At 39.3% G+C, this 20,106-nt stretch overlaps 1 protein-coding gene across 1 annotated transcript in view; it reads left to right on the forward strand.

Annotated features, from left to right (window-relative positions):
- Positions 1 to 20,106, forward strand: part of TAF4 (TATA-box binding protein associated factor 4) — a 65,323-nt gene that overhangs the window by 10,889 nt on the left and 34,328 nt on the right. The window contains exons 3-5 of the mRNA XM_065414529.1: positions 16,601 to 16,773; positions 17,346 to 17,465; positions 19,449 to 19,565. Coding sequence (XP_065270601.1) covers positions 16,601 to 16,773; positions 17,346 to 17,465; positions 19,449 to 19,565 — 410 coding nt within the window. The remainder of the gene's footprint in view (positions 1 to 16,600; positions 16,774 to 17,345; positions 17,466 to 19,448; positions 19,566 to 20,106) is intronic.

Below are 20,106 nucleotides of genomic sequence, written 5' to 3' on the forward strand. Positions count from 1 at the left end.
GAAGTTCTTTTATTAAAAATATTTTAATATGAAAGGGCTCAGTTTAAAACACTCTTGACAGTTTTAGTTACCTGGGGTCAAACTCAGCCTTGGTGGGCTCTATTTGCCCATGTCTGAATATCCATGTTTGATTTTGAGATACTCAGTTACAAAGTTACTTTTTCAAGAACAAAGTATAAACTAATTAGCATGACTGACAAGTAACTGAAGCAGTAGCATTATAGAAACAGTTGGTCACTTGAGAAATATAGTTTAAAAAAAAAAAAGTTTACTACTGACCTTAGTATTGGAGAAAATATCTTTTGACAGTCTTTAAGTCAGCTAAAACACCTGATATTATCAACTGTTAAGATTCTGTGTATGGTCAGGTGTACCCCTGCGCCTGGTGGAGCCTCTCTGATGTCCAATGGGGTCTACCCATGGCCACATGGGTACACTTGTGCCAAGTCAGTTGTGCAATCAGGACCTCAATGAGCATTATTGAAATGAGGATCTCGTTAAAATCTCCTCCCTCCTTCTGAATACTTTCCTTCCCTGATGCACGTCTTAAATTAAAACTAGGAATCCATTCTGACATTTCACCTAAGTTCCCTTTAAGCTGTGCAACTGCCTATTAAGCCTATGCTGCGGTAGGGAGAGGCGCCTCTCCCTCAGCATGGACCAGAACTAAAAATGTAAATTTTGAACCTCATCTACCTGGCAATCTCCCTTTTAACTTTACAGCATTGGTTCTTGACAAAGTATTGCTGAGAAACATTTTTCAGTGATACATTGTACCTAATACAAATTCCAGAGAGCTTGGTTTGTATTATGTAAGAAGTTTGTATCATTTTAAAACAGTCATGCTTTGGGTGGAAGAGTTCATATGGATCCATATATAGTAGCTCATTCTTCTAGTAAGAGCAGTCTAGATAACTTTTAAACAGTACTATCCTAATATATGCCCTTGTGAGTTGCTGAATTATTAAACCCATAGCATCAGTTTATCATATAGAATTAAAAGTATGCTATGTACTGTACAGACAGCTAAAATATTATTATCCTTGTCCCATAGGGCAATGTTTCCTAAGTGGGTCATAGGAAGGTTCTAGGTGGTTGTCATGTGCAAGGCAGGATTAACCTATCACTAGGCCCTAGGCAAACATCTCCTGACTCAGTGCAGAGGTGAGGCCCGGAAAGGTAATTGGGGGTAGGGGTGGAGAGATTGGAGAGCAAGCTCACCCCACAGCAGCAGCTCCAGTGCCATGGGACACTCTGGGTGTTGAGACCTGTGGCACAGAGTTGCAGAACCAATCAGGTTTGTCCTGGCTGCCCCTCCATCACACACACGGGTGGCTGGGCCAAGCCTGAGTGGTGCTGTGACCTCATATGCCCAGTCATCACACCAGGAGTAGGCAGGAGCCATCGCTGCAGGTTGAGTGCAGGGTGGGCTTCCTCTATGCCCCCACCCCTCCCTGGGGGCCTTTCCTTTACACTGGGCTGGCATTGGGGTTTTGGTTCCTGGGATGAAAGGTGCACATATGTAATGGTGGGTTGCAAAAAGAGAGAGAATGCAGTTGGTGGGTCGCCTTAGTAAAATGTTTGGGAATCACAGCCGTAGGGCATACCATCTAAATATCAGTGTAGAAAGAGAGGCTAGGCGATGGGACACAAACAAAAAGCAGATGACTGACCAACGTTTAACTTTTGAAAAGTAACTATTAATAATCAAGTGTATCTATTTCCATGAAGAAAAGCTAGGACCGGTAAACCTCTTAGAAGAAATATGTTTTCAGGGAGGACTTGAAAGAAATGAGGGTGGGGCATGGTGGACCTGGTCAGGGAGGGGGTTCCAGCCGTAAGGAGCAGCATGGAACAAATCACAATGACGGGAGAGGAAAATCTAAAGAGGGTGATTAGTAGAGTGTTTTGGAAAAAAGAATGAAGTGATAGAAATAAAGTCCCAGAGAAAGGAGATAAGTTGTGCAACACATTGTAGAAGTACAAGGAGCTCAAATTTGGTGCGGTGGTGGTTACTTTCTAATAAAGATATCCACTGACCCATGCAAAGGTCCTACCACAGGAAACCAAAAAGGGCTCCTATCCATGCAATATGTGTCATTCACAAATATATTGTCTTGTTCCTCTCTTCCTAGTATGCCAGCTACTTTTCTTTTTCCATGGTCCCTTTTAAAAAAAGAGAAAAAACTAAGTCTTTGTACTCGTTACCCCACATTGTTCCCTTGAAGCTTTTTTAAGGTTTCTTAATTGATGAGTTGTTAGAATGGGAAACCTATTTACAGATGTGGAAAGAAGATTTTACTTTTTTGGTGAGATTTTTTTGGGGGGGGCTTTATTAAAATTAGTTCTATTTTAAAAAAAGAGATGGTACTGAATAATGTTGCTATTATGATAGACATTTTTGTATCATGTCCATGTAACAGTTTAATTTTACTTCTAATTGACAGAGGTCTTACTGGTCTCTCTTGTATCTGAACTTCCAGGAGCAGTATAGTGCTGTAAATCCCTAAAATATGAAATTCTGTGCCTGCCTAGGGAACTCGAGGCAGGGGGAAAAAAACCCCAGTGATGCCACCACTGGTTCAGTTATATATTTAGTTGGCACGGTGGTAAGTGCCACAAGTCAGAGGAATCTTGTCTACATTATGGCTCCTGCCACTGCAGCAGAACAAGTAGCACTAGTGGAAATTTTTCCTATAATTCTTTAATGTAGACAAGGCTTTAGCATGGAATGAAAACTAGCTGGTTTGCAAAACCACAGGTGCAATTTAACATATTAAAAAAATTGGCGACCCACTTGTGAATTTAATTCTTCCTTCCTCAGAAGAAATTAGGTTCATATACCACTGGGTCATATTCCCTCATGTAACTCTTTTGAAGTTAGTGGAGTTACACCAGGGATAAATTTAATCCACTTTGTTTATTGAGATCAAAATTCTTGAAGTAAAAATTTGTTTACCCCTTGATAGTGGTTTGCCTTCTAAGTTCTTGCCTTCTTGGACTTTGCTAATAATGTACAACTAGGGCATGTTAAGCATGAACTTGTTACAGAAAAACCTGCTCTGTGAATTTCAGAATAAAACCAAACATGCATCAGTTTGTTTATAGCTTGACAGAAAGGTGCGTGGTGTTTTGAAAGAAGACTTGAAAGTATGTTAACACCTTTCCAGGTAACATAGCTTTCTAGAGAGGTGTTAACATAGTTTCAAAGCTGACTGTAGTTGGGGTGTTTGTTACTTTATTATTTAATTAGCAGTGGCTGGCTACCAACACTGCTCCCTCATCTTGGAGAGTAAAACTTTTCAAATGAGTCCAAAGTGTGGTCATCATTTGGCGCTTTAACATTGATATTTGCTTCAACTGTTAATTCTTAAAATATTTTCATTAGCAACCCATACTTGATTCATCTATTGAATTGGTAAGCAATATAGTAAATTAAGCTGTATGGATGCAATGAAGTTCTTGTGTAGGGTTAGTGAGAAAAAGCCTTTGGCATGAAATTAGTCTACTTTTATACATCGAGCAATTAGGAATAACAAACTTATGAAAATTACTTTTGCATTATACAAACTTGTCTGTAATTAATTTACAAAAATTAGACTGTGAGTGAACTACAGTTGGGGGGCCCTGTGTAATCTGTGATTCTGTGCCCATGGAACTTGCCACAGAGGTCATCCTAATGCCACAGAATTGTGCTCCAGAATCTCAGCTTTCATTTTTAAAGAGCTGTTTCTAGCCTTCACAGTTGTGAAATCTAAATTGGGGGCTTGTCTACACTGGCACTTTACAGCGCTGAAACTTTCTCGCTCAGGGGTGTGAAAAACACCCCCCTGAGCGCAGCAAGTTTCAGCGCTGTAAAGCGCCAGTGTAGATAGTGCACCTTGTGCACCATGGCAGCGCTTTAGCGTTGTTAGTGAAGACCTGCCCTGAGTGTAAACTGATGTGGTCGTATCTTCCTGGGTTTGCATAGCACTTGAAACAATAGTTCGTAGGGGTGTGAATTGCCCCATTCATTTGTCAGTCACTCTAGTTTGCCATGGATTTTTCCTTTTTGCTCTAGCCAGACACCTGATATCCTGTTTTTATATATATTTTTTTGGTGTCGCTATCTTTCTGGGACTAGCTTGCAGCTTCCTTTTGCTCTCCAGGTTTCCCCATGAGGGGGAGTTAGGTTCTAGTACATGCTCCCTGCACTGTTGTATATAACCAGGAAGAAAGAGGTTAAGGGGGAGCTGGGCTGCCTGGAAAATAGCTGGATAGTCAAGGCTCAGGGAGCTGGGGAGATACGCTGCAGAAGTCAGCTACGAGTTTCCCCATTCCTTGAGAGATAGGGAGTGAAGCCAGGCTGTTTGGAGAGTATAATGGAAAAACATATTCTCAGAAATCACTGTTGAAAATATTATTTTTATAACAATGAATATTTTTTTCTGTTATGAGCCACAGTTGTGTATGTTTGCATGGACTGGGGGTATTTTGAGCAGTACAATAGATTAATACTGCAGAATAATTTAGGGGTTGTTGCAAAATTTGGTCCATTGTGCCATACATGGAGTGCCTCGACCTATGTAGCGTTTTCAAGTTCTTCCCAAGCTACTTCAACATGCCCAGTGTAGTTCAGTTGCCATTTTATGCCAATGTGATGGCAAACTAGGTCCTGAAGGGTCTTTGAAAGCCTCTCATTGATCTGCTAAGTTAGAAAATTCACATTCTTAGAGAGCAAGACGTTATTTATCCAAACAATTCAAGAGGAAGTTCAACCACAGAACTGACTGACTGGGTAAGCACAAGACACTTTCAACTGGAGTTTGGGAACTTGACCAGAAAATGTCCATTCATGTATCAAAGATGTATGTTTCTTCCACAATGCTTCCCAGGGTAAAAAGTCCAAATCTTTGGCTTGAGGCTATTGTAGAGCCAAATGTGGAGAACACATATTGTATCTTGTGGGTTGTTGTGTTTTTTGGAAAATGTCTATGTACTTTGCCTTCTAGCAAGAGTAGCTTGGAAAATCAAGGAAGGCAAGGCCATAGTCCCCAGTTCCCTTATTTGCTGATCGTGTCAATCTATGGTTCATGGCAACTTGCTGCTTATAAGGATCTGCTGAAGGAAAGCCCACTTGTTCCATGCCTCCAGAATCTCAACTTGTTGGTCTAGAACTTGAGGCAAAGGCTCCAAGAGTGTGGTTACTCATGAGAGCCAACTGACTTCCATCCTTCCTGGATTTCAGAAATGGTAGTTCTAGAGTAGTTCTGATGACTTGAATTCATCTACCTTATCTAAACATTCTAGGTGGTGCAGTAGGGACGAACAAATTATTTTGTAGACCTCCCTGTCAAATATAGAGCATGCTCTTTTCATGTTTAGAAAACAGTTATGTCTCAACTGTTTTCAAGTTCCTGTGCACAGTCTTGGACACATCAAATAATTAAGTGACATCTTTGTTGTTTATCCTTTTATTTCATGAGTTCTTTACAGAAGTAGCCAGGCTTTGCTCCTTTCAGTACTCATCAGATGACTAAGAAAACAAACCAATGGAATCTTAACTTTGTCCTCTGAGACCTGATGAAATCTCCTTTTAAGCCATTTTGCACGGGTGTCAGACCATTTCTGAACTCTGAAAGTAACTTCTTATTTTGACTGGAGCTGGGTGAAATGGGGAAAAGACCCTCCCCATAAAACTTCATGAAAACTTTGTCACTGTTCTTTCACCCCATAGATTTTGGAAGACTCCAGACTTTTTTGCAGCAAAGCACACAGGACTTTGAAGTCCTTTGCCCAAAATTTCAACCAGGGGAATAGTGTAAGTTCTACAAAAGTCTTAATTTTTTAAAAGGAGGATCCTCTGTAGAAGACGTATATCCCTAAAAGAATGATAGGACTGGCACATTAAGTGTATTGAGTATGAATAGTTATTTTATCATTAAACTGCCCCATTCCATATGACTCCTTAGCAGGACCCTGATCTAATTCCAGGTACTTGTTACTTTTACTCTGATGTGTGTAGCTGGATATGTTTGACAGCAGGAGAATATGAGTTATGGACTACATGTTTAACTAATTCAGTGGTGTCTTTTTGCAGTAACAGTCTAGTGGTCAGATGTTTGTTTTGTGAGGCTTTGGTAATATAATGGATCCAGTTTTATGTCATAATTAGTGCTTGAGAGCAAGACTCGTTTTTTAATATGAAATTTATGTGGGTTCTCTACACTTATCTTGTCCTTCTGACTTTTTTTAAGATTGGCCAGAGATGTAGCTTTAAAAACTATTTTTTCCCCATCTGTTCCTCTGTGAATAGAAATCAAAGGCAGTTATTCATTTAAGCTGTTTAAAAGTCACGGTACTCTTCCATTTTAAAATAGAAATGTAGGGCTGGAAGGGACCTCAAAAGGTCAACAAGTCTAGCTCCCTGCACTGAGGCAGGATCAAGTAAACATAAGCTATCCCTGACAGGTGTTTGTCAAACCTGTTCTTAAAGGCCTCCAATGATGGGGATTTCACAGCCTCGCTTGGAAGCCTATTCTGGAGTTTAACTACCTTTATAGTTAGAAAGATTTACTAATATCTAACCTCCCTCTCCTTTACAGCAGATCAAGCCCATCACCTTCTGTCCTACCTACAGTGGACATGGAGAACAGTTGAGTCCCTGTCCTCTTTATAACAACCCTTTACATATTTGAAGACTATTATCAGGGCCCCCACCTCAGTCTTCTTTTCTCAAGACTAAACATGCCCAGTTTTTTAACCTTTTCTCATAGGTCAAGTTTTCTAAACCTTTTATCATTTTTGTAGCTCTCCTCTGGACTCTCCAATTTCCCCACATCTTTCCTAAAAAGTGGTGCCCACAATTGGACACACTGGTCCAGCTGAGGCCTCACCAGTGCTGAGTTATCTCCTGTGTCTTACAACTCTCCTGTTAATACGCCACAGAATGCCATTAGTCTTTTTCACAACTGCATAACATTATTGGCTCATTCAATTTGTGATCCATTTATAATTCCTAGATCCTCTTCAGCAATACTTTCACATAGCCAGTTATTCCTCTTCTTATAGTTATGCATTTGATTTTTTTACTTCCTAAGTGTAGTACTCTTACTTGTCCTGGTTGAATTTCATTTTGTTGAATTCAGTCCAATTCTCCTTATTTGTCAAGGTCATTTTGAATTCTAATCTCGTCCTCCAAAGTGCTTGTAACCCCACCCAGCTTGGTGTTCTCTGCAAATTTTATAAGCATATTCTCCACTCAATTCTCAAAGTCATTAATCAAAATATTGAATAGTACCAGACTCAGGACTGACCCATGTGGGATCCCAGTAGATATGCCCTCTCAATTTGACAGCAAGCCATTGATTAACTATTCTTTGAGTATGGTCTTTCAACCAGTAATGCACCAACCTTATAGTAATTTCATCTAGATTGTTTGAGAATGTCATGTGGGATTGTGTCAAGTCTTACTAAAATTCAAGATATCATGTCTGCTGCTTCCCCCACTTTCCATTAGGTCAATAATCATGTCAAGAAGGACATTAGGTTTACGTGGAATGATTTGTTGGCAAATCTGTGCTGGCTGCCCCTTATGACCCTATGATCCTCGAGGTGCTTACAAATTGATTGTGTAATAATTTGTTCCAATATCTTTCCAGGTGTTGAAATTAGGCTGACTGGTCTACAATTCCCTGGGTCCTCTTTATTTCCCTTTTTTAAAGATAGGTACTAGGTTTTCCGTTCTCCAGTCCTCTGGGACCTCACCCATTCTCCAAGAATTCTTGCAGGTGACTGCTAACCATTCCAAGATTGTTTCAGCTAGCTCTTTAAGTATTCTAGGATGAATTTCATTCTACTCTAAAGAATATTTAGATAAGGTAGATGAATTCGTCATCAATCTGTTCTTTCCCTATTGTGGCTTGAGTTCCTTGCCTCTTGTTAATGTTAATTGTATTGAGTATGTGGTCACCATTAACCAGGGGTTCTCAAACTGGGGGTCGGGACCCCTCAGGGGGTCACGAGGTTATTACATGGGGGGTCGTGAGCTGTCACCCTCAACCCCAAACCCCACTTTGCCTCCAGCATTTATAATGGTGTTAAATATGTAAAGAAGTGTTTTTAATTTAAAAGGGGGGTCGTACACAGAGGCTTGCTATTTGAAAGGGTCACCAGTACAAAAGTTTGAGAACCACTGCCATTAACCTTTTTAGTGAAAACTGAAGCAAAATAGTCAAACTCCTTAGCTTTCTTGATGTCATCAGTTATTAGCTCTTTCCCCCACTAAATATAGGGACCTACACTTTCCTTCATCTTTCTCTTGTACCTATTTATTTAACGTGTGTTAGTCGTCTAGCCAAGCGATGACAGTTCTTCTAGGCCACCGTTGAACCTAGTCTTGTACCTAATGTATCTAAAGAACCTCTTATTGTCTCTTAGGCTAAGGCACAAAATGAGTTACAGCTAGCAAGGGACCTTTCTGATTTTTGTCAGTAATGCCAATAAAGGTTGTGATTATAATATCAGGATACTAGAAAGTTGTAGTCATTTCTCCTTAATGTTATGGCTTTCAGACTTGGATTGAGTCTGATTAGTATAAATACTATTTTAAATGGTTTAGTGCCTCTTGTTGAAAAGAATCCCAAGCACCTTACAAACTGTGGGCTCAATCGTTCTTGGAGAGCCCAAAATACCTATTGACCTTAGTGTGTGTGGGGTTCTCTTTTATGGAAATCCACTGCTTAATCAGGAAAACTGTTGGGTTTCAAGTGTTGTGGGCAGAGCAGAAGGTTAGCCTTGTACCTTGTTTGACCGTGCTCTCTGGTAGTGTACCTACTGAACTGCTGTCATATTTCTGATCTTCTGCCTCCATGATCAGAAGCAGAGGTTCCTCTGAACTTCCCTCAGGCTTCTTCCTTACGAGGCAGACTTCCATTTTTTTTCCTTCCTCCTACTAGCTTGGCTTACCTCTGATAGGAGGACAGTCTTTACACATGCACCTATGGCAGGTTGGGATTAGGCCCCAATCAACACTGGCAGTGGGTAAATTGTTCCAACAGCAACTTCAAAGGGCACACCTACTGTGTACAACTTAGCTTGTCTTACAATATAGATGCCTGGCTTTTTGGCAAATGTTGAGCCAAAAAAGATGCAAACAAACATCATGGCCACCAGCACAAGCTGGTCAGTCATAGGACGAAGAAATGAGGGTTCTGTGGGACAACCTGGATTGCCACAGTGGCAGGTCCCTACTACCCCTGCCGCTGTTTCTCTGGAAAGTTTTCTAGTAACTCTGTGCTTTCTCTGATTCACTACATTGAATGTTCATCCATTATGCCGCTCTGTGTAGTGCTGTCAAGTCATGCTGTAGAAGAGACCATAGTGAAACACCTTGGCTTTGCAAGTAAAAATTGGACACCACTCCATTATTGGCTCAAGTTTATTCAGTCATTCTTCAGTCCGTCATTTCTTAACTCACTCCCTGCCACCTTCCCCCCCAGTTTTTTTTTTTTTTTTTAAACTTATCTCTGGCCTTCTCCATTCATTTATTCATTTAGGGATGTGTTCATCTCCGTTCCTGAACATTATGGTTTTTGATGATGACTTTGTTTGTATTCCTTGTGTAATTCAGAATGCTATTGTTCCCCACCTCTGCTTTGTTCTCACATGCATGTGGCTGTTAGCCCTTTGTGGTGATTGCTTATAAAGTAGTTTTTCTTAAATCTGGTCTACACTCAAATTAGACTGAACAGCTATGTCACCCAGGGTGTGAAAAATGTTGTGCCCTGGGCGCTGTAGTTAGATCGACCTAACCTCAAATGTAGATGGCATTCTTTTGTTGACATCGTTACCTCCTGTCGGAGACATGGATTAGCTACGTTGATGGAAAAACCCCTTCCTTTGATGTTGATAGGAAGCACATATGCTATGGTACTACAGCTGAGGCGATGTAGCGTAGACGTGTCCTTAGTTTAGACTAACAGGGACTCTGGCTAACCTAGAAAAGGTGGGGTTTTTTTTGTTTTTTTTTTCAATTAAGCTTGCTCTGTTGAGTCAATTTAACTTGATTGAAAACTGCACTCTACACTTATGTAGACACAGTTTTACACCTTCAGCTTGATTTTTAGCAAGTTATAATAACTAGGGTCCTGTTTTGATGAGTTAAGCTAGTTCAACTGAAAAAAACCCCACACTTTTCTCCTAGTCTAGACGCCATATGAACACCAGGTATGCTAGCGTTGTATTACTGATTGACTTTATTTGGTGGCTAAGATTTCCACACTAAAAGTTTTTTCTTTGAAACTTCTTTGAATAATTTTGTATATCTTCATAAATTATCAAAATACTAACAAGCAATTTTTAATTTCTGAGCAATTTCAGACACTTAGATTTTAGTATAGGATTGTAGCAAGGTTACAACCCTGATTCATCTTACAATATTTTTCTAGTCTTATGTTGACACAGGCTGTTTCTGTAATTTGTTAATATTATTATTAATTTTTATAGCACCATAGATGAACAGGACAATTTATAAATAATCCTGTAATAACCCAGATACAAGGAGGCTTAACTTGTATCAATACCACAGTATGTCTTTCTCTGGAGTAACTATCTACCAACTAGATCAACACACTAACTTTAGACCAGTAAGGTTATTTGAATTATTTTAAAAAGAGAAACTATATTAAACTAATTCAAAAACTATATTAAAATAATTTATATTGTTACATAAACAAGCCCTTTGAATTTGCAGTTAAGGATCAAGCTTTCAACAGCCGGGTAGGATGGACTGTAATAGAAGAGGTAGTAATTCTCCATTGTTCAGGTTCAAGGTTTTAATTGCCAAATGTGAATTTCTAGCCTTTTATACAAATTGCGCCTAAAATTTATTTTTGCCTCCATGATGCCAGAAGTCAAACTTTCTTGGTATGCATTCTGTTGCCTGTTTGCAGTATGCGTCACAACTGTCAGTTTCAGGCAGTTAGTATAGATATTTTATATAATGCATATGCATGTTCCAATTCTGCTGCTTGTTAGCTCTCAGAACAAGGAATTATACTTAATGGGCTTGATCTTCAGGTGAACCAGAGCTCCATTTGCTGTCTTTGTCTCTCCCTCCCTTCTTTCACCACCTCCAGTCTTGGGAGTGTGAAACAGAGGAGTCTTAAGGCTGTTCTGACTTAGGTTGACAGTAGGGCTGTCGATTAATCGCAGTTAGCTCATGCGATTAACTATAAAAAAAAGAATCATGATTAAAAAAATTAATCGCAGTTTTAATCACACTGTTAAACAATAGAATACCAATTGAAATGTATTAAATATTTGTGGATGTTTTTCTACATTTTCAAATATATTGATTTAAATTACAACACAGAATACAAAGTGTATACTGCTCACTTTTGATTACAAATATTTGCACTGTAAAAATGATAAAAGAAATAGTATTTTTCAATTCACCTCATACAAGTACTGTAGTGCAGTGATTCTCAAACTATTGTACTGGTGACCCCTTTCACATAGCAAGCCTCTGAGTGTGACACCCCCTCCCCTTATAAATTAAAAACACTTGTTTAGATATTTAACACCATTATAAATGCTGGAGACAAAGCGGGGTTTGGGGTTGGAGGCTGACAGCTCGCGATCCCCTATGTAATAACCTCGCGACCCCCTGAGCGGTCCCGACCCCCAGTTTGAGAACCCCTGCTAGTGCAATCTCTTTATCATGAAAGTGCAATTTACAAATGTAGATTTTTTTTTTGTTACGTAACTGCACTCAAACAAAACAATGTAAAACTTTAGAGCCTACAAGTCCACTCAGTCCTACTCCTTGTTCAGTCAATCACTAAGACAAACAAGTTTGTTTACATTTATGGGAGATAATGTTGCCCACTTCTTATTTACAGTGTCACCAGAAAGTGAGAACAGGTGTTCGCATGGGACTTTGGCAAGTAAATACCTTGCACTGCTGGCTACAAGATATGCTAAACATTCATATGCCACTTCATCCTTCGGCCACCATTCCAGAGGACATGCTGATGATGCTTGTTAAAAAAGTTATGCGTTAATTAAATTTGTGACTGAACTCCTTGGGGGAGAATTGTATGTTTCCGGCTCTGTTTTACCTGCATTCTGCCATATGTCATGTTCTAATAGTCTCGGATGAAGACTCAGTACATGTTGTTCGTTTTAAGAACGCTTTCGCTGCAGATTTGACAAAATGCAAAGAAGGTACCAATGTGAGATTCTAAAGATAGCTACAGCACTCGACCCAAGGTTTAAGAATCTGAAGTGCCTTCCAAAATCTGAGAGGGATGAGGTGTGGAGCATGCTTTTAGAAGTCTTAAAAGAGCAACACTCCGATGCGGAAACTACAGAACCCGAACCACCAAAAAAGAAAATCAACCTTTTGTTGGTGGCATCTGACTCATGATGATGAACATGAGCATGTGTCAGCCTTTGGATTGTTATCGAGCAGAACCCGTCCTCATCATGGATGCATGTCCTCTGTAATGGTGGTTGAAGCATGAAGGGACATATGAATCTTTAGTGCATCTGGCATGTAAATATCTTGCGACGCCGGCTACAACAATTCCATGCGAATGCCTGTTCTCGCCTTCAGGTGACATTGTGAACCAGAAGCAGGCAGCATTATCTCCTGCAAATGTAAACAAACTTGTTTATCTGAGCGATTGGCTGAACAAGAAGTAGGACTGAATGGACTTCTAGGCTCTAAAATTTTACATTGTTTTATTTTTGTACATAATTCTACATTTGTAAGTTTAACTTTCGTGACAGAGATTGCACTACAGTACTGAGGTGAATTGAAAAATACTATTTATTTTGTTTTTTACAGTGTAAATATTTGTAATCAAAAATAAATATAAAGTGAGCGCTGTACACTTTGTATTCTATGTTGTAATTGAAATCAATATATTTGAAAATGTAGAAAACAACCAAAAATATTTAAATAAATAGTGTTCTAATATTAACAGTACGATTAATCGCACGATTAATTTTAATTGCATGATTAATAGCAATTAATTTTTTTTAGTCGCTTGACAGCCCTAGTTGACATTAAGGGATAGCTCAGTGGTTTGAGCATTGGCCTGCTAAACCCAGGGTTGTGAGTTCAATCCTTGAGGGGGCCATTTAGGGAACTGGGGTAAAAATCTGTCTGGGGATTGGTCCTGCTTTGAGCAGGGGGTTGGACTAGATGACCTCCTGAGGTCCCTTCCAACCCTAATATTCATAATGGTGTCCTAGGTGCAGTTCTGCCAGCCTAGGACCATAAAATTACAGCACACTCCAGCCATGTAATGAGCATAGCCCCTATACTGAGGTGGGGCCTGGAACAAGTGGGATAGAGCTGGCTATGTTGACTGTGTACTGTCTAGAGAGCCCCTCATGCAAGGCGACAATCACCAACCACCCCTTTAGGGCTGTTTTAAACCCTCTTTGCACTAGTAGGGCAATGCCAAGAGGACCTATTATTGGATGGAATCGCTCACGGTTTTTCTTTCTGGGGGGAGGGGAACAGAAGTTAAACTTAATTTTATATTTTTTGGATGAGCCAAAAAACCTAGGGAGTTCAAAAGTTGTGAATTTTAAGAACTAAGTCCATCACATGCACTTGCAAGGTAATGGCCTTTGTCACTGAAGGATTTATAGCAGGGGTCGGCAACGTTTGGCACGCGGCTCGCCAGGGTAAGCACCCTGGCGGGCCGGGCCAGTTTTATTTACCTGCTGACGTGGCAGGTTCGGCCGATCGCGGCCCCCACTGGCCGCGGTTCGCCGTCCCAGGCCAATGGGGGCGGCGGGAAGCTGCGTGGGCGAGCAATGTGCTGGCCGCGGCTTCCCGCCGCCCCCATTGGCCCGGGACGGCGAACCGCGTGCCAAACATTGCCGACCCCTGATTTATAGTTTCATCTGGCCTTATCAGTTGGTAAAAAAAAAAAAAATTAAATTTCATAATTTGTCACAAGACACTGCATTTGTCTTGAACGTGGCACTTGGTGTGTTTATAAAGTACAGCAGGAGTTTGATTATTTTCAGTTTTAATCTTATTCAACTATACTGATTCAGTGCTTCTTTCTAGATCTGATTAGTGTAAGATGTGACAAAGCAATGGGTGAAATGGATTTGTTGCCCAATAGTTCACATTTACACACCGGAATAAAATGTTAAGTTCAGTTTGTGTAGTGACACTTGAATATATACATAATAATACTCATTGAGGATGTGAACAAGTTTGTATTGTATCATTTTTCTACTCATTCAAAAACATTCTGAAATTGTCCATTTTTGCAGTGATCAGTATTGTATATAAAGGGTGATAGATAGGAAAAATTCAATGGAGGTTCTGACAGCAGTTAAAGTGAACAGAGAATTTGACCTGGTTGAGTATTCAAAATTTCCTGTACCAAAGTAGTGTTGCTTTTATAAGATATTGCATGAAAGTTTAGCAGTTATTTTACCATCTCTCTAAGCTCCACAAGCATAAACATAGCAGGATACAACATAAGTTATGACACAAGTGAAAGGTTTTATGCTGCTTTTAATTGATTAGCTAGACAATGTCTTTCTTTGAAATCTGATGTAGAAACTAAATCCAATTAACTCCATGATTTGCAAGTTTATAGTCGTGGAAAAAACTAGTAATTTTTTCCTCTTCAGAAAAATACACTTAAAATATTCATGCTTTGTGGTATAACTCTCATTGTGTGCAGTGGTCATAACTGGACACTAGTTGAGGGATGTCATTTAAATTGGCTCCTTGTTGATGTAAACTATCTTCAATTCTTTTTGTGCTGATTTGCTTCTATAAAGAGGAGTAACTACATAACTCTTGGAGATCAGTGTTTTTTTTTTTTTTTTTTTTTTTTTTTTTTAAATTGCAGTGTGAGGATATATAGGGGAAAACCTGTCTGAATTCAATATGTCATCTTTATCTTTGAAGTCATCTGGTGGAGAAATTAAACAAGTGTGTATAGTTTGAAAGCACTAGATTGGAAACATGCCAAGAAAATGATGACAAATCTTTGTCCATATACAGATGTGTTGAATTGTTTAGAAAAGCAACCTAGAACATGACCATTTCAGAGTCTCCTCTTCTAAAAGTGCCTTAGAACAGATCTTCAGCTATAGCTGGAGATCTAGAATGCTCTAACTTATTTGCTGAGTGACACGTAAGGCCGAGTCTACACTACAAAATAAAGTTGACTTAAATTACGTCAATGTACAGCCACCACAGTAATTAAATTGTTTCTGCGTGTCCATACTACGCTCCTATTGGCGGTGCGTATCCTCACCATGAGTGCTTGCACTGATTTCACTGTCAGTGTGAAGTGCTGACAGTCTGAGCCCTGTCATTGTAGGGTGCTGACAGCCAGAACAGCTTGAAAGGGAGCAACGTGATGTAAACAATGCGGTGTCTATATGGACACTGCATTGACCTAACTAAATCAACTTAAGTGATACTCCTTTCACAGAGGTAGAGTTATTATGTTGGTGTAGTGGGCGATTTATTGGTAGGGAGCTACATTTTAGGTAGGTTGATGTAAGGCAGCTTATGTCAACCCAACTTTTGTAGTGTAGACGAGGCCTAAGACTTAGTTTTCTGGTCCTAATAACACCTCTGTTTTTTTGTGTGTGCAAATAAATGTAGGTGCAGTTTTTCACTTAAGCCAAAATGTTTAGAAATGTTAACTGTTTTTGTTTTGTTTTGTTGTGTGGGGGTTTTGCCACTATTTTTGGGTCCCCAACTTGACTCCTTGGGCTTCTTCAGAGGCGCTGAGGACTTACAGCTCCCATTGACCTGACTGCGGCACACAAAATTAATAAGCACTTGGGAAATGTTTTGGTTAGATATCCCAGGCCCTGGTTACAAAAACAAACATAGCAGCTACCATCTGAAAATCTAACACTTACAGTCTTAACCCAACTGGATAGTTGTGGAGAACCAGTGTTTGGATATGTGACTGAACAGGGAATGACTGCCTCATTGCCCTCTCTATTTTATTTATCTTTTGGGGTGTAATGCAGCACAGTACCATCTGTTACAGATGCACTTGAGAGAGATTATGATTTTATAACCATTTTCATTGCTAAATTTGTTATGGAAAATTAATTTAGAAGTTAGAGAAATGTTACTGTTTCTGATAACTTTTTTTAAGCCAGGCTAATGGGAATCTGGTTTATTGGCAGGATTTTCTTTCAATTGAAGCACTTCACAAAAAGTGAATACCTTAAAGTCAGAAAAGAATAAGTAAGATGTTTTCAGGATTACTAGTTTTAACCTATTAGCTATGTGGAATGGTTATGATATTGTATATTATGTGCATGTAATATTGTACCATAACTTGCTAGACTTACTAAAGAAATGTTCTTTAGTTTTAATCAAGATTTTATGATGAGTGTTGGGGATATTTAATCTTTCTCTCTATTAAAATTTTATAAATCAGTTTTGTGAAAATCCAGACTACTCGCAGTTGGATATACATTCCAGTGTACATGCTAATTTCAAATTTGTTGGTCTTTTTAACGACACTTAGAGCTGCTCACTTTTTGTTCTGTAGCCACTTGCATGTGCAGAATATTTCTTGACCCCTTTCTTTTTTCACAGGCATGGTCCTTGTGCGTAGCGAAAATGGACAGTTACTGATGATCCCTCAACAAGCCTTGGCACAAATGCAGGCACAGGCACAGGCACATGCCCAATCCCAGCCCCAAAATACCATGACTCCTCGTCCTGCAACACCTACCAGTGCACCACCAGTACAGATATCAACAGTGCCGGTGAGTTTATTAATTTACATAAGTAAGAATCATTTTCCTTAAATATTTGTCTGTGAATTTAGTCATTAGGAAAGTGAGGGACTAATAATGTGGTTTTAGGCAGTAATAGATCAAGGCAGTGCTGTGCAAGCTTCACCATACAGCACTACCACCGCGCCCCAACCCTAATGTGTTACACTTTGACTGTTCACTGAAACTGATATTCATTTCAGTTGACTGGAAGTAAGTTTAAAACTAATTAAAAGAAATACTTTTAGACCATGCATAGTTAACCCATGGAGCTCATTGCCGTAATAAATCATTGAGGCCAAGAGCTTAATATGATTTTTTTTGTTTCAAGAGTTAGGTATTTCTATGTACAAGTCCACCATGGTTACATTAAATAGGGTAAAAAAAATCCTATTGGCAGGTTGTTCCATAATAGTCCACTATGGAGTTTCTTGCACCTTCCTCTGAAGTATCTTCTACTGGCTGCTATCAGAGGCAGGGTACTGGACTAGATGAACCATTCCTCTGGTCTTGTATTGCAATTCCTATGTTCAAACTCTAACATAGTTTGGATTCTTTTGTAGGCTCCTGGAACGCCTATAATTGCACGGCAGGTGACACCAACTACTATAATCAAGCAGGTGTCTCAGGCTCAGACAACTGTACAGCCCACAACAACATTACAGCGTGCTCCTGTAGTGCAGGTGAGTTTGTAGAAACATACATATGAACAATGAAACTATGAATTGCTAAAATAACTTGGAGTAAAATAGTGTTTGGGAATATCTCTGGGTGAGCACTTAGAGTACCCAGGACACTTTTCTCCACTCCCTAAAATGTCTGATAATCTTAAACTATGTCAGATTTTGGACTTCAGCTACTCAGCAACATTCCTTTCAAAGTCAGCTTTCTTTTTGAAAGTCCTGTGTTTGTTTAAAGTACCTCCTATGCTTTCCTCCAAAGGAATAGACACAAATTTCTCTTTGGATTTGAAACACTCTTTGATGCTACAGGACTATAGATCCATTATTGTCTCTGCTTAAGCTTTTTAAAGGGCTCTTATTATAAACTTCCTCCTCCCCTGTAATTCCTCTCTAACCTTTTCATACCATTGCTTTATCTTCTCCTGCCTCCAGCTCTTCTGCTTTTGGTTTATGTATCCACAGGGATTCAATACGTCTCATGGTGCCTCCTCAACTTGGGTTGGGGGACTCGGTCCTAAGTACAGTTCTGACTAACAGGGTGACCCACACTTTCTAACCACACCACCAAAAACATCTGGAAGTAGGGATGGAGTGTTGTATGCAGTTCTGATACCATCTGATTCCTACATCCTAACCTTCATTTTTCCATGCTTTCTTTCCCCTTTAAGCTGGCAACAGATGAATCATTGAAGGGTTTTCTTAAGTGTTCCCCTTCTTTACATTGGGCACCAAGTGCACAGTTCTTGTTCTCCTTTAACCTAGTTTTAGCCTAGACTGAGGGGGAAGACTCTGTAGTGACCTTTCCAGATTTGAGCCTTCTTTTATGCAATAGTGCCTCCTTCATTTTCACTACTCTTGTGCTGGATGAGCAAATTCACTCTGTCTTCATTGCCTTTTGGAGTGAACACACAATGGTTTTCACTTCATTCTTCTCTTTTCCTGACAGCAGTGTAAATTGGGTAATCCTCTCCTTCCCCTCCTCCCAAAAAACAATGAAACATTGCTTTGAAAAGTCGAGTGCCTTCTCTTGTGTACCTTGTATAGTACGGAAGAGTAACTTTTTATAAATGGGCTATTAATGCAAGTGCTGAAAACTAGTCCTAACGTGCAGTTATTTTCTTGATGCAAAGGGATTGTCATCAGTAGTTTAGGAATACACCTTGAAAGCCAACAGGCAAGTAGTGTACATGAAAGAAGGGTCTAGTTATAATTTTAGTTCTTTAATTAAAGACATTATTTCTGCATTGTTTGGTGTTTTGTCTGTTTTTTTAAAAATGCTTGGAAGTACTAAATTGTTTAAAAGAGCTCTTCTCCCTTTTCTGCATGTTCTCCCTAAATTTCAGAATCCGGCTGAAGGGTTCTACCACTGCAGCCATTTTTTTTTTTAAAGGAATGTTCAAATTAAAAATATACAAAAAACCTTGCATTTTTCTGTGTGCTAGATTAATTTTAGAAGCATATTCAATGAGTTTTGTATAACTTTATGAAGAAAATTATTCTCTCCAGCTATTCAACCAAAAGGTAATAGAAACAACTGAGAGCGAAGTCTTTACCCATTATGCTGTCTAAAAAAAAATCCCCCTTTCAGGAGGAATGGCAGTTGAGGGAAACAGGTAAACAACTTTGGATGTCTAGGTAGCAGAAATACAGCACTAGCTTAATAATGCTTTTGGGATTTGAGCATGTTTTCTTGCTCAATGTTGTACTTTCTTTTATCCTGTAACCAAAAATCATGCATTCTTTAATCAACTTTCAGTATTTTCAGTTTTAAATATGTAGTGTGTTCTGCCATCTGGTGGTTCTTTCTCTGAACTACGACAGATGGCTGCTAGTATCAGTACCAGTTTGGGTTTTTTGTAGCAGCTTTGAAGGATATTCCATAGTTCAGTGATTTGGTTATTCCTTCTCCTTTGGTTATGTGGTACAAAAAGACAGATTTTCGCACACTCCAAAAGGGATAACCCATGTCTGTATTCTCTACAGCCTCAAATTGTTCTGGGTGGTACCGCACAAACAACTGCATTAGGTACAGCGACAGCTGTACAGACTGGAACTCAGAGAACTGTGCAAGGAGCAACAGCAACCTCTACTGCTGCCACAGTAAGATCATGGTTACATATGTTTAAAATTCTGTGCTACTCTTCTCATTAGACACCTGTTGTACATACATGTAAGTAAGTTAACATTATCAGAGTAAGGAGCAAATCAAGACTGAGTTTCCCTTGAGTTATTGGTCTCATAGAAAATAATGAAATTTAGCAGAAAAAATATAATTTAGGATACATGTAAGCAAGTATGAGCTGAATTTTGATTTGTAACAACCTTTTTTTATGATTGGTAATGTAGCATTTATATAGAACTCTTCCTTTTTCAAAGCACTTTGACTGCCGTCTGGGACGTGGGCAAATCATTTGCTGTGACAATTTATTCAATGTCGGAATAGGATTAGAACTCAAGAATTACTGGTTCAAGATATGTATCATATATCTTCAAGATAGGCAGTGAGTGATGGCATAAGAGACAGAATCAAGCTGGAGTGCCCTTTGTTCTGTAGGGAGATAATCACCAATTCCTACTTGTTTCTCATATTATAATACACTATTTAAGCATGAGGTTACATGGTGTGGTCTTGACTTCCATT

The sequence above is a fragment of the Emys orbicularis genome, chromosome 12 (assembly GCF_028017835.1).
Source record: "Emys orbicularis isolate rEmyOrb1 chromosome 12, rEmyOrb1.hap1, whole genome shotgun sequence".
In the NCBI taxonomy this organism is placed as follows: Eukaryota; Metazoa; Chordata; order Testudines; family Emydidae; genus Emys; species Emys orbicularis.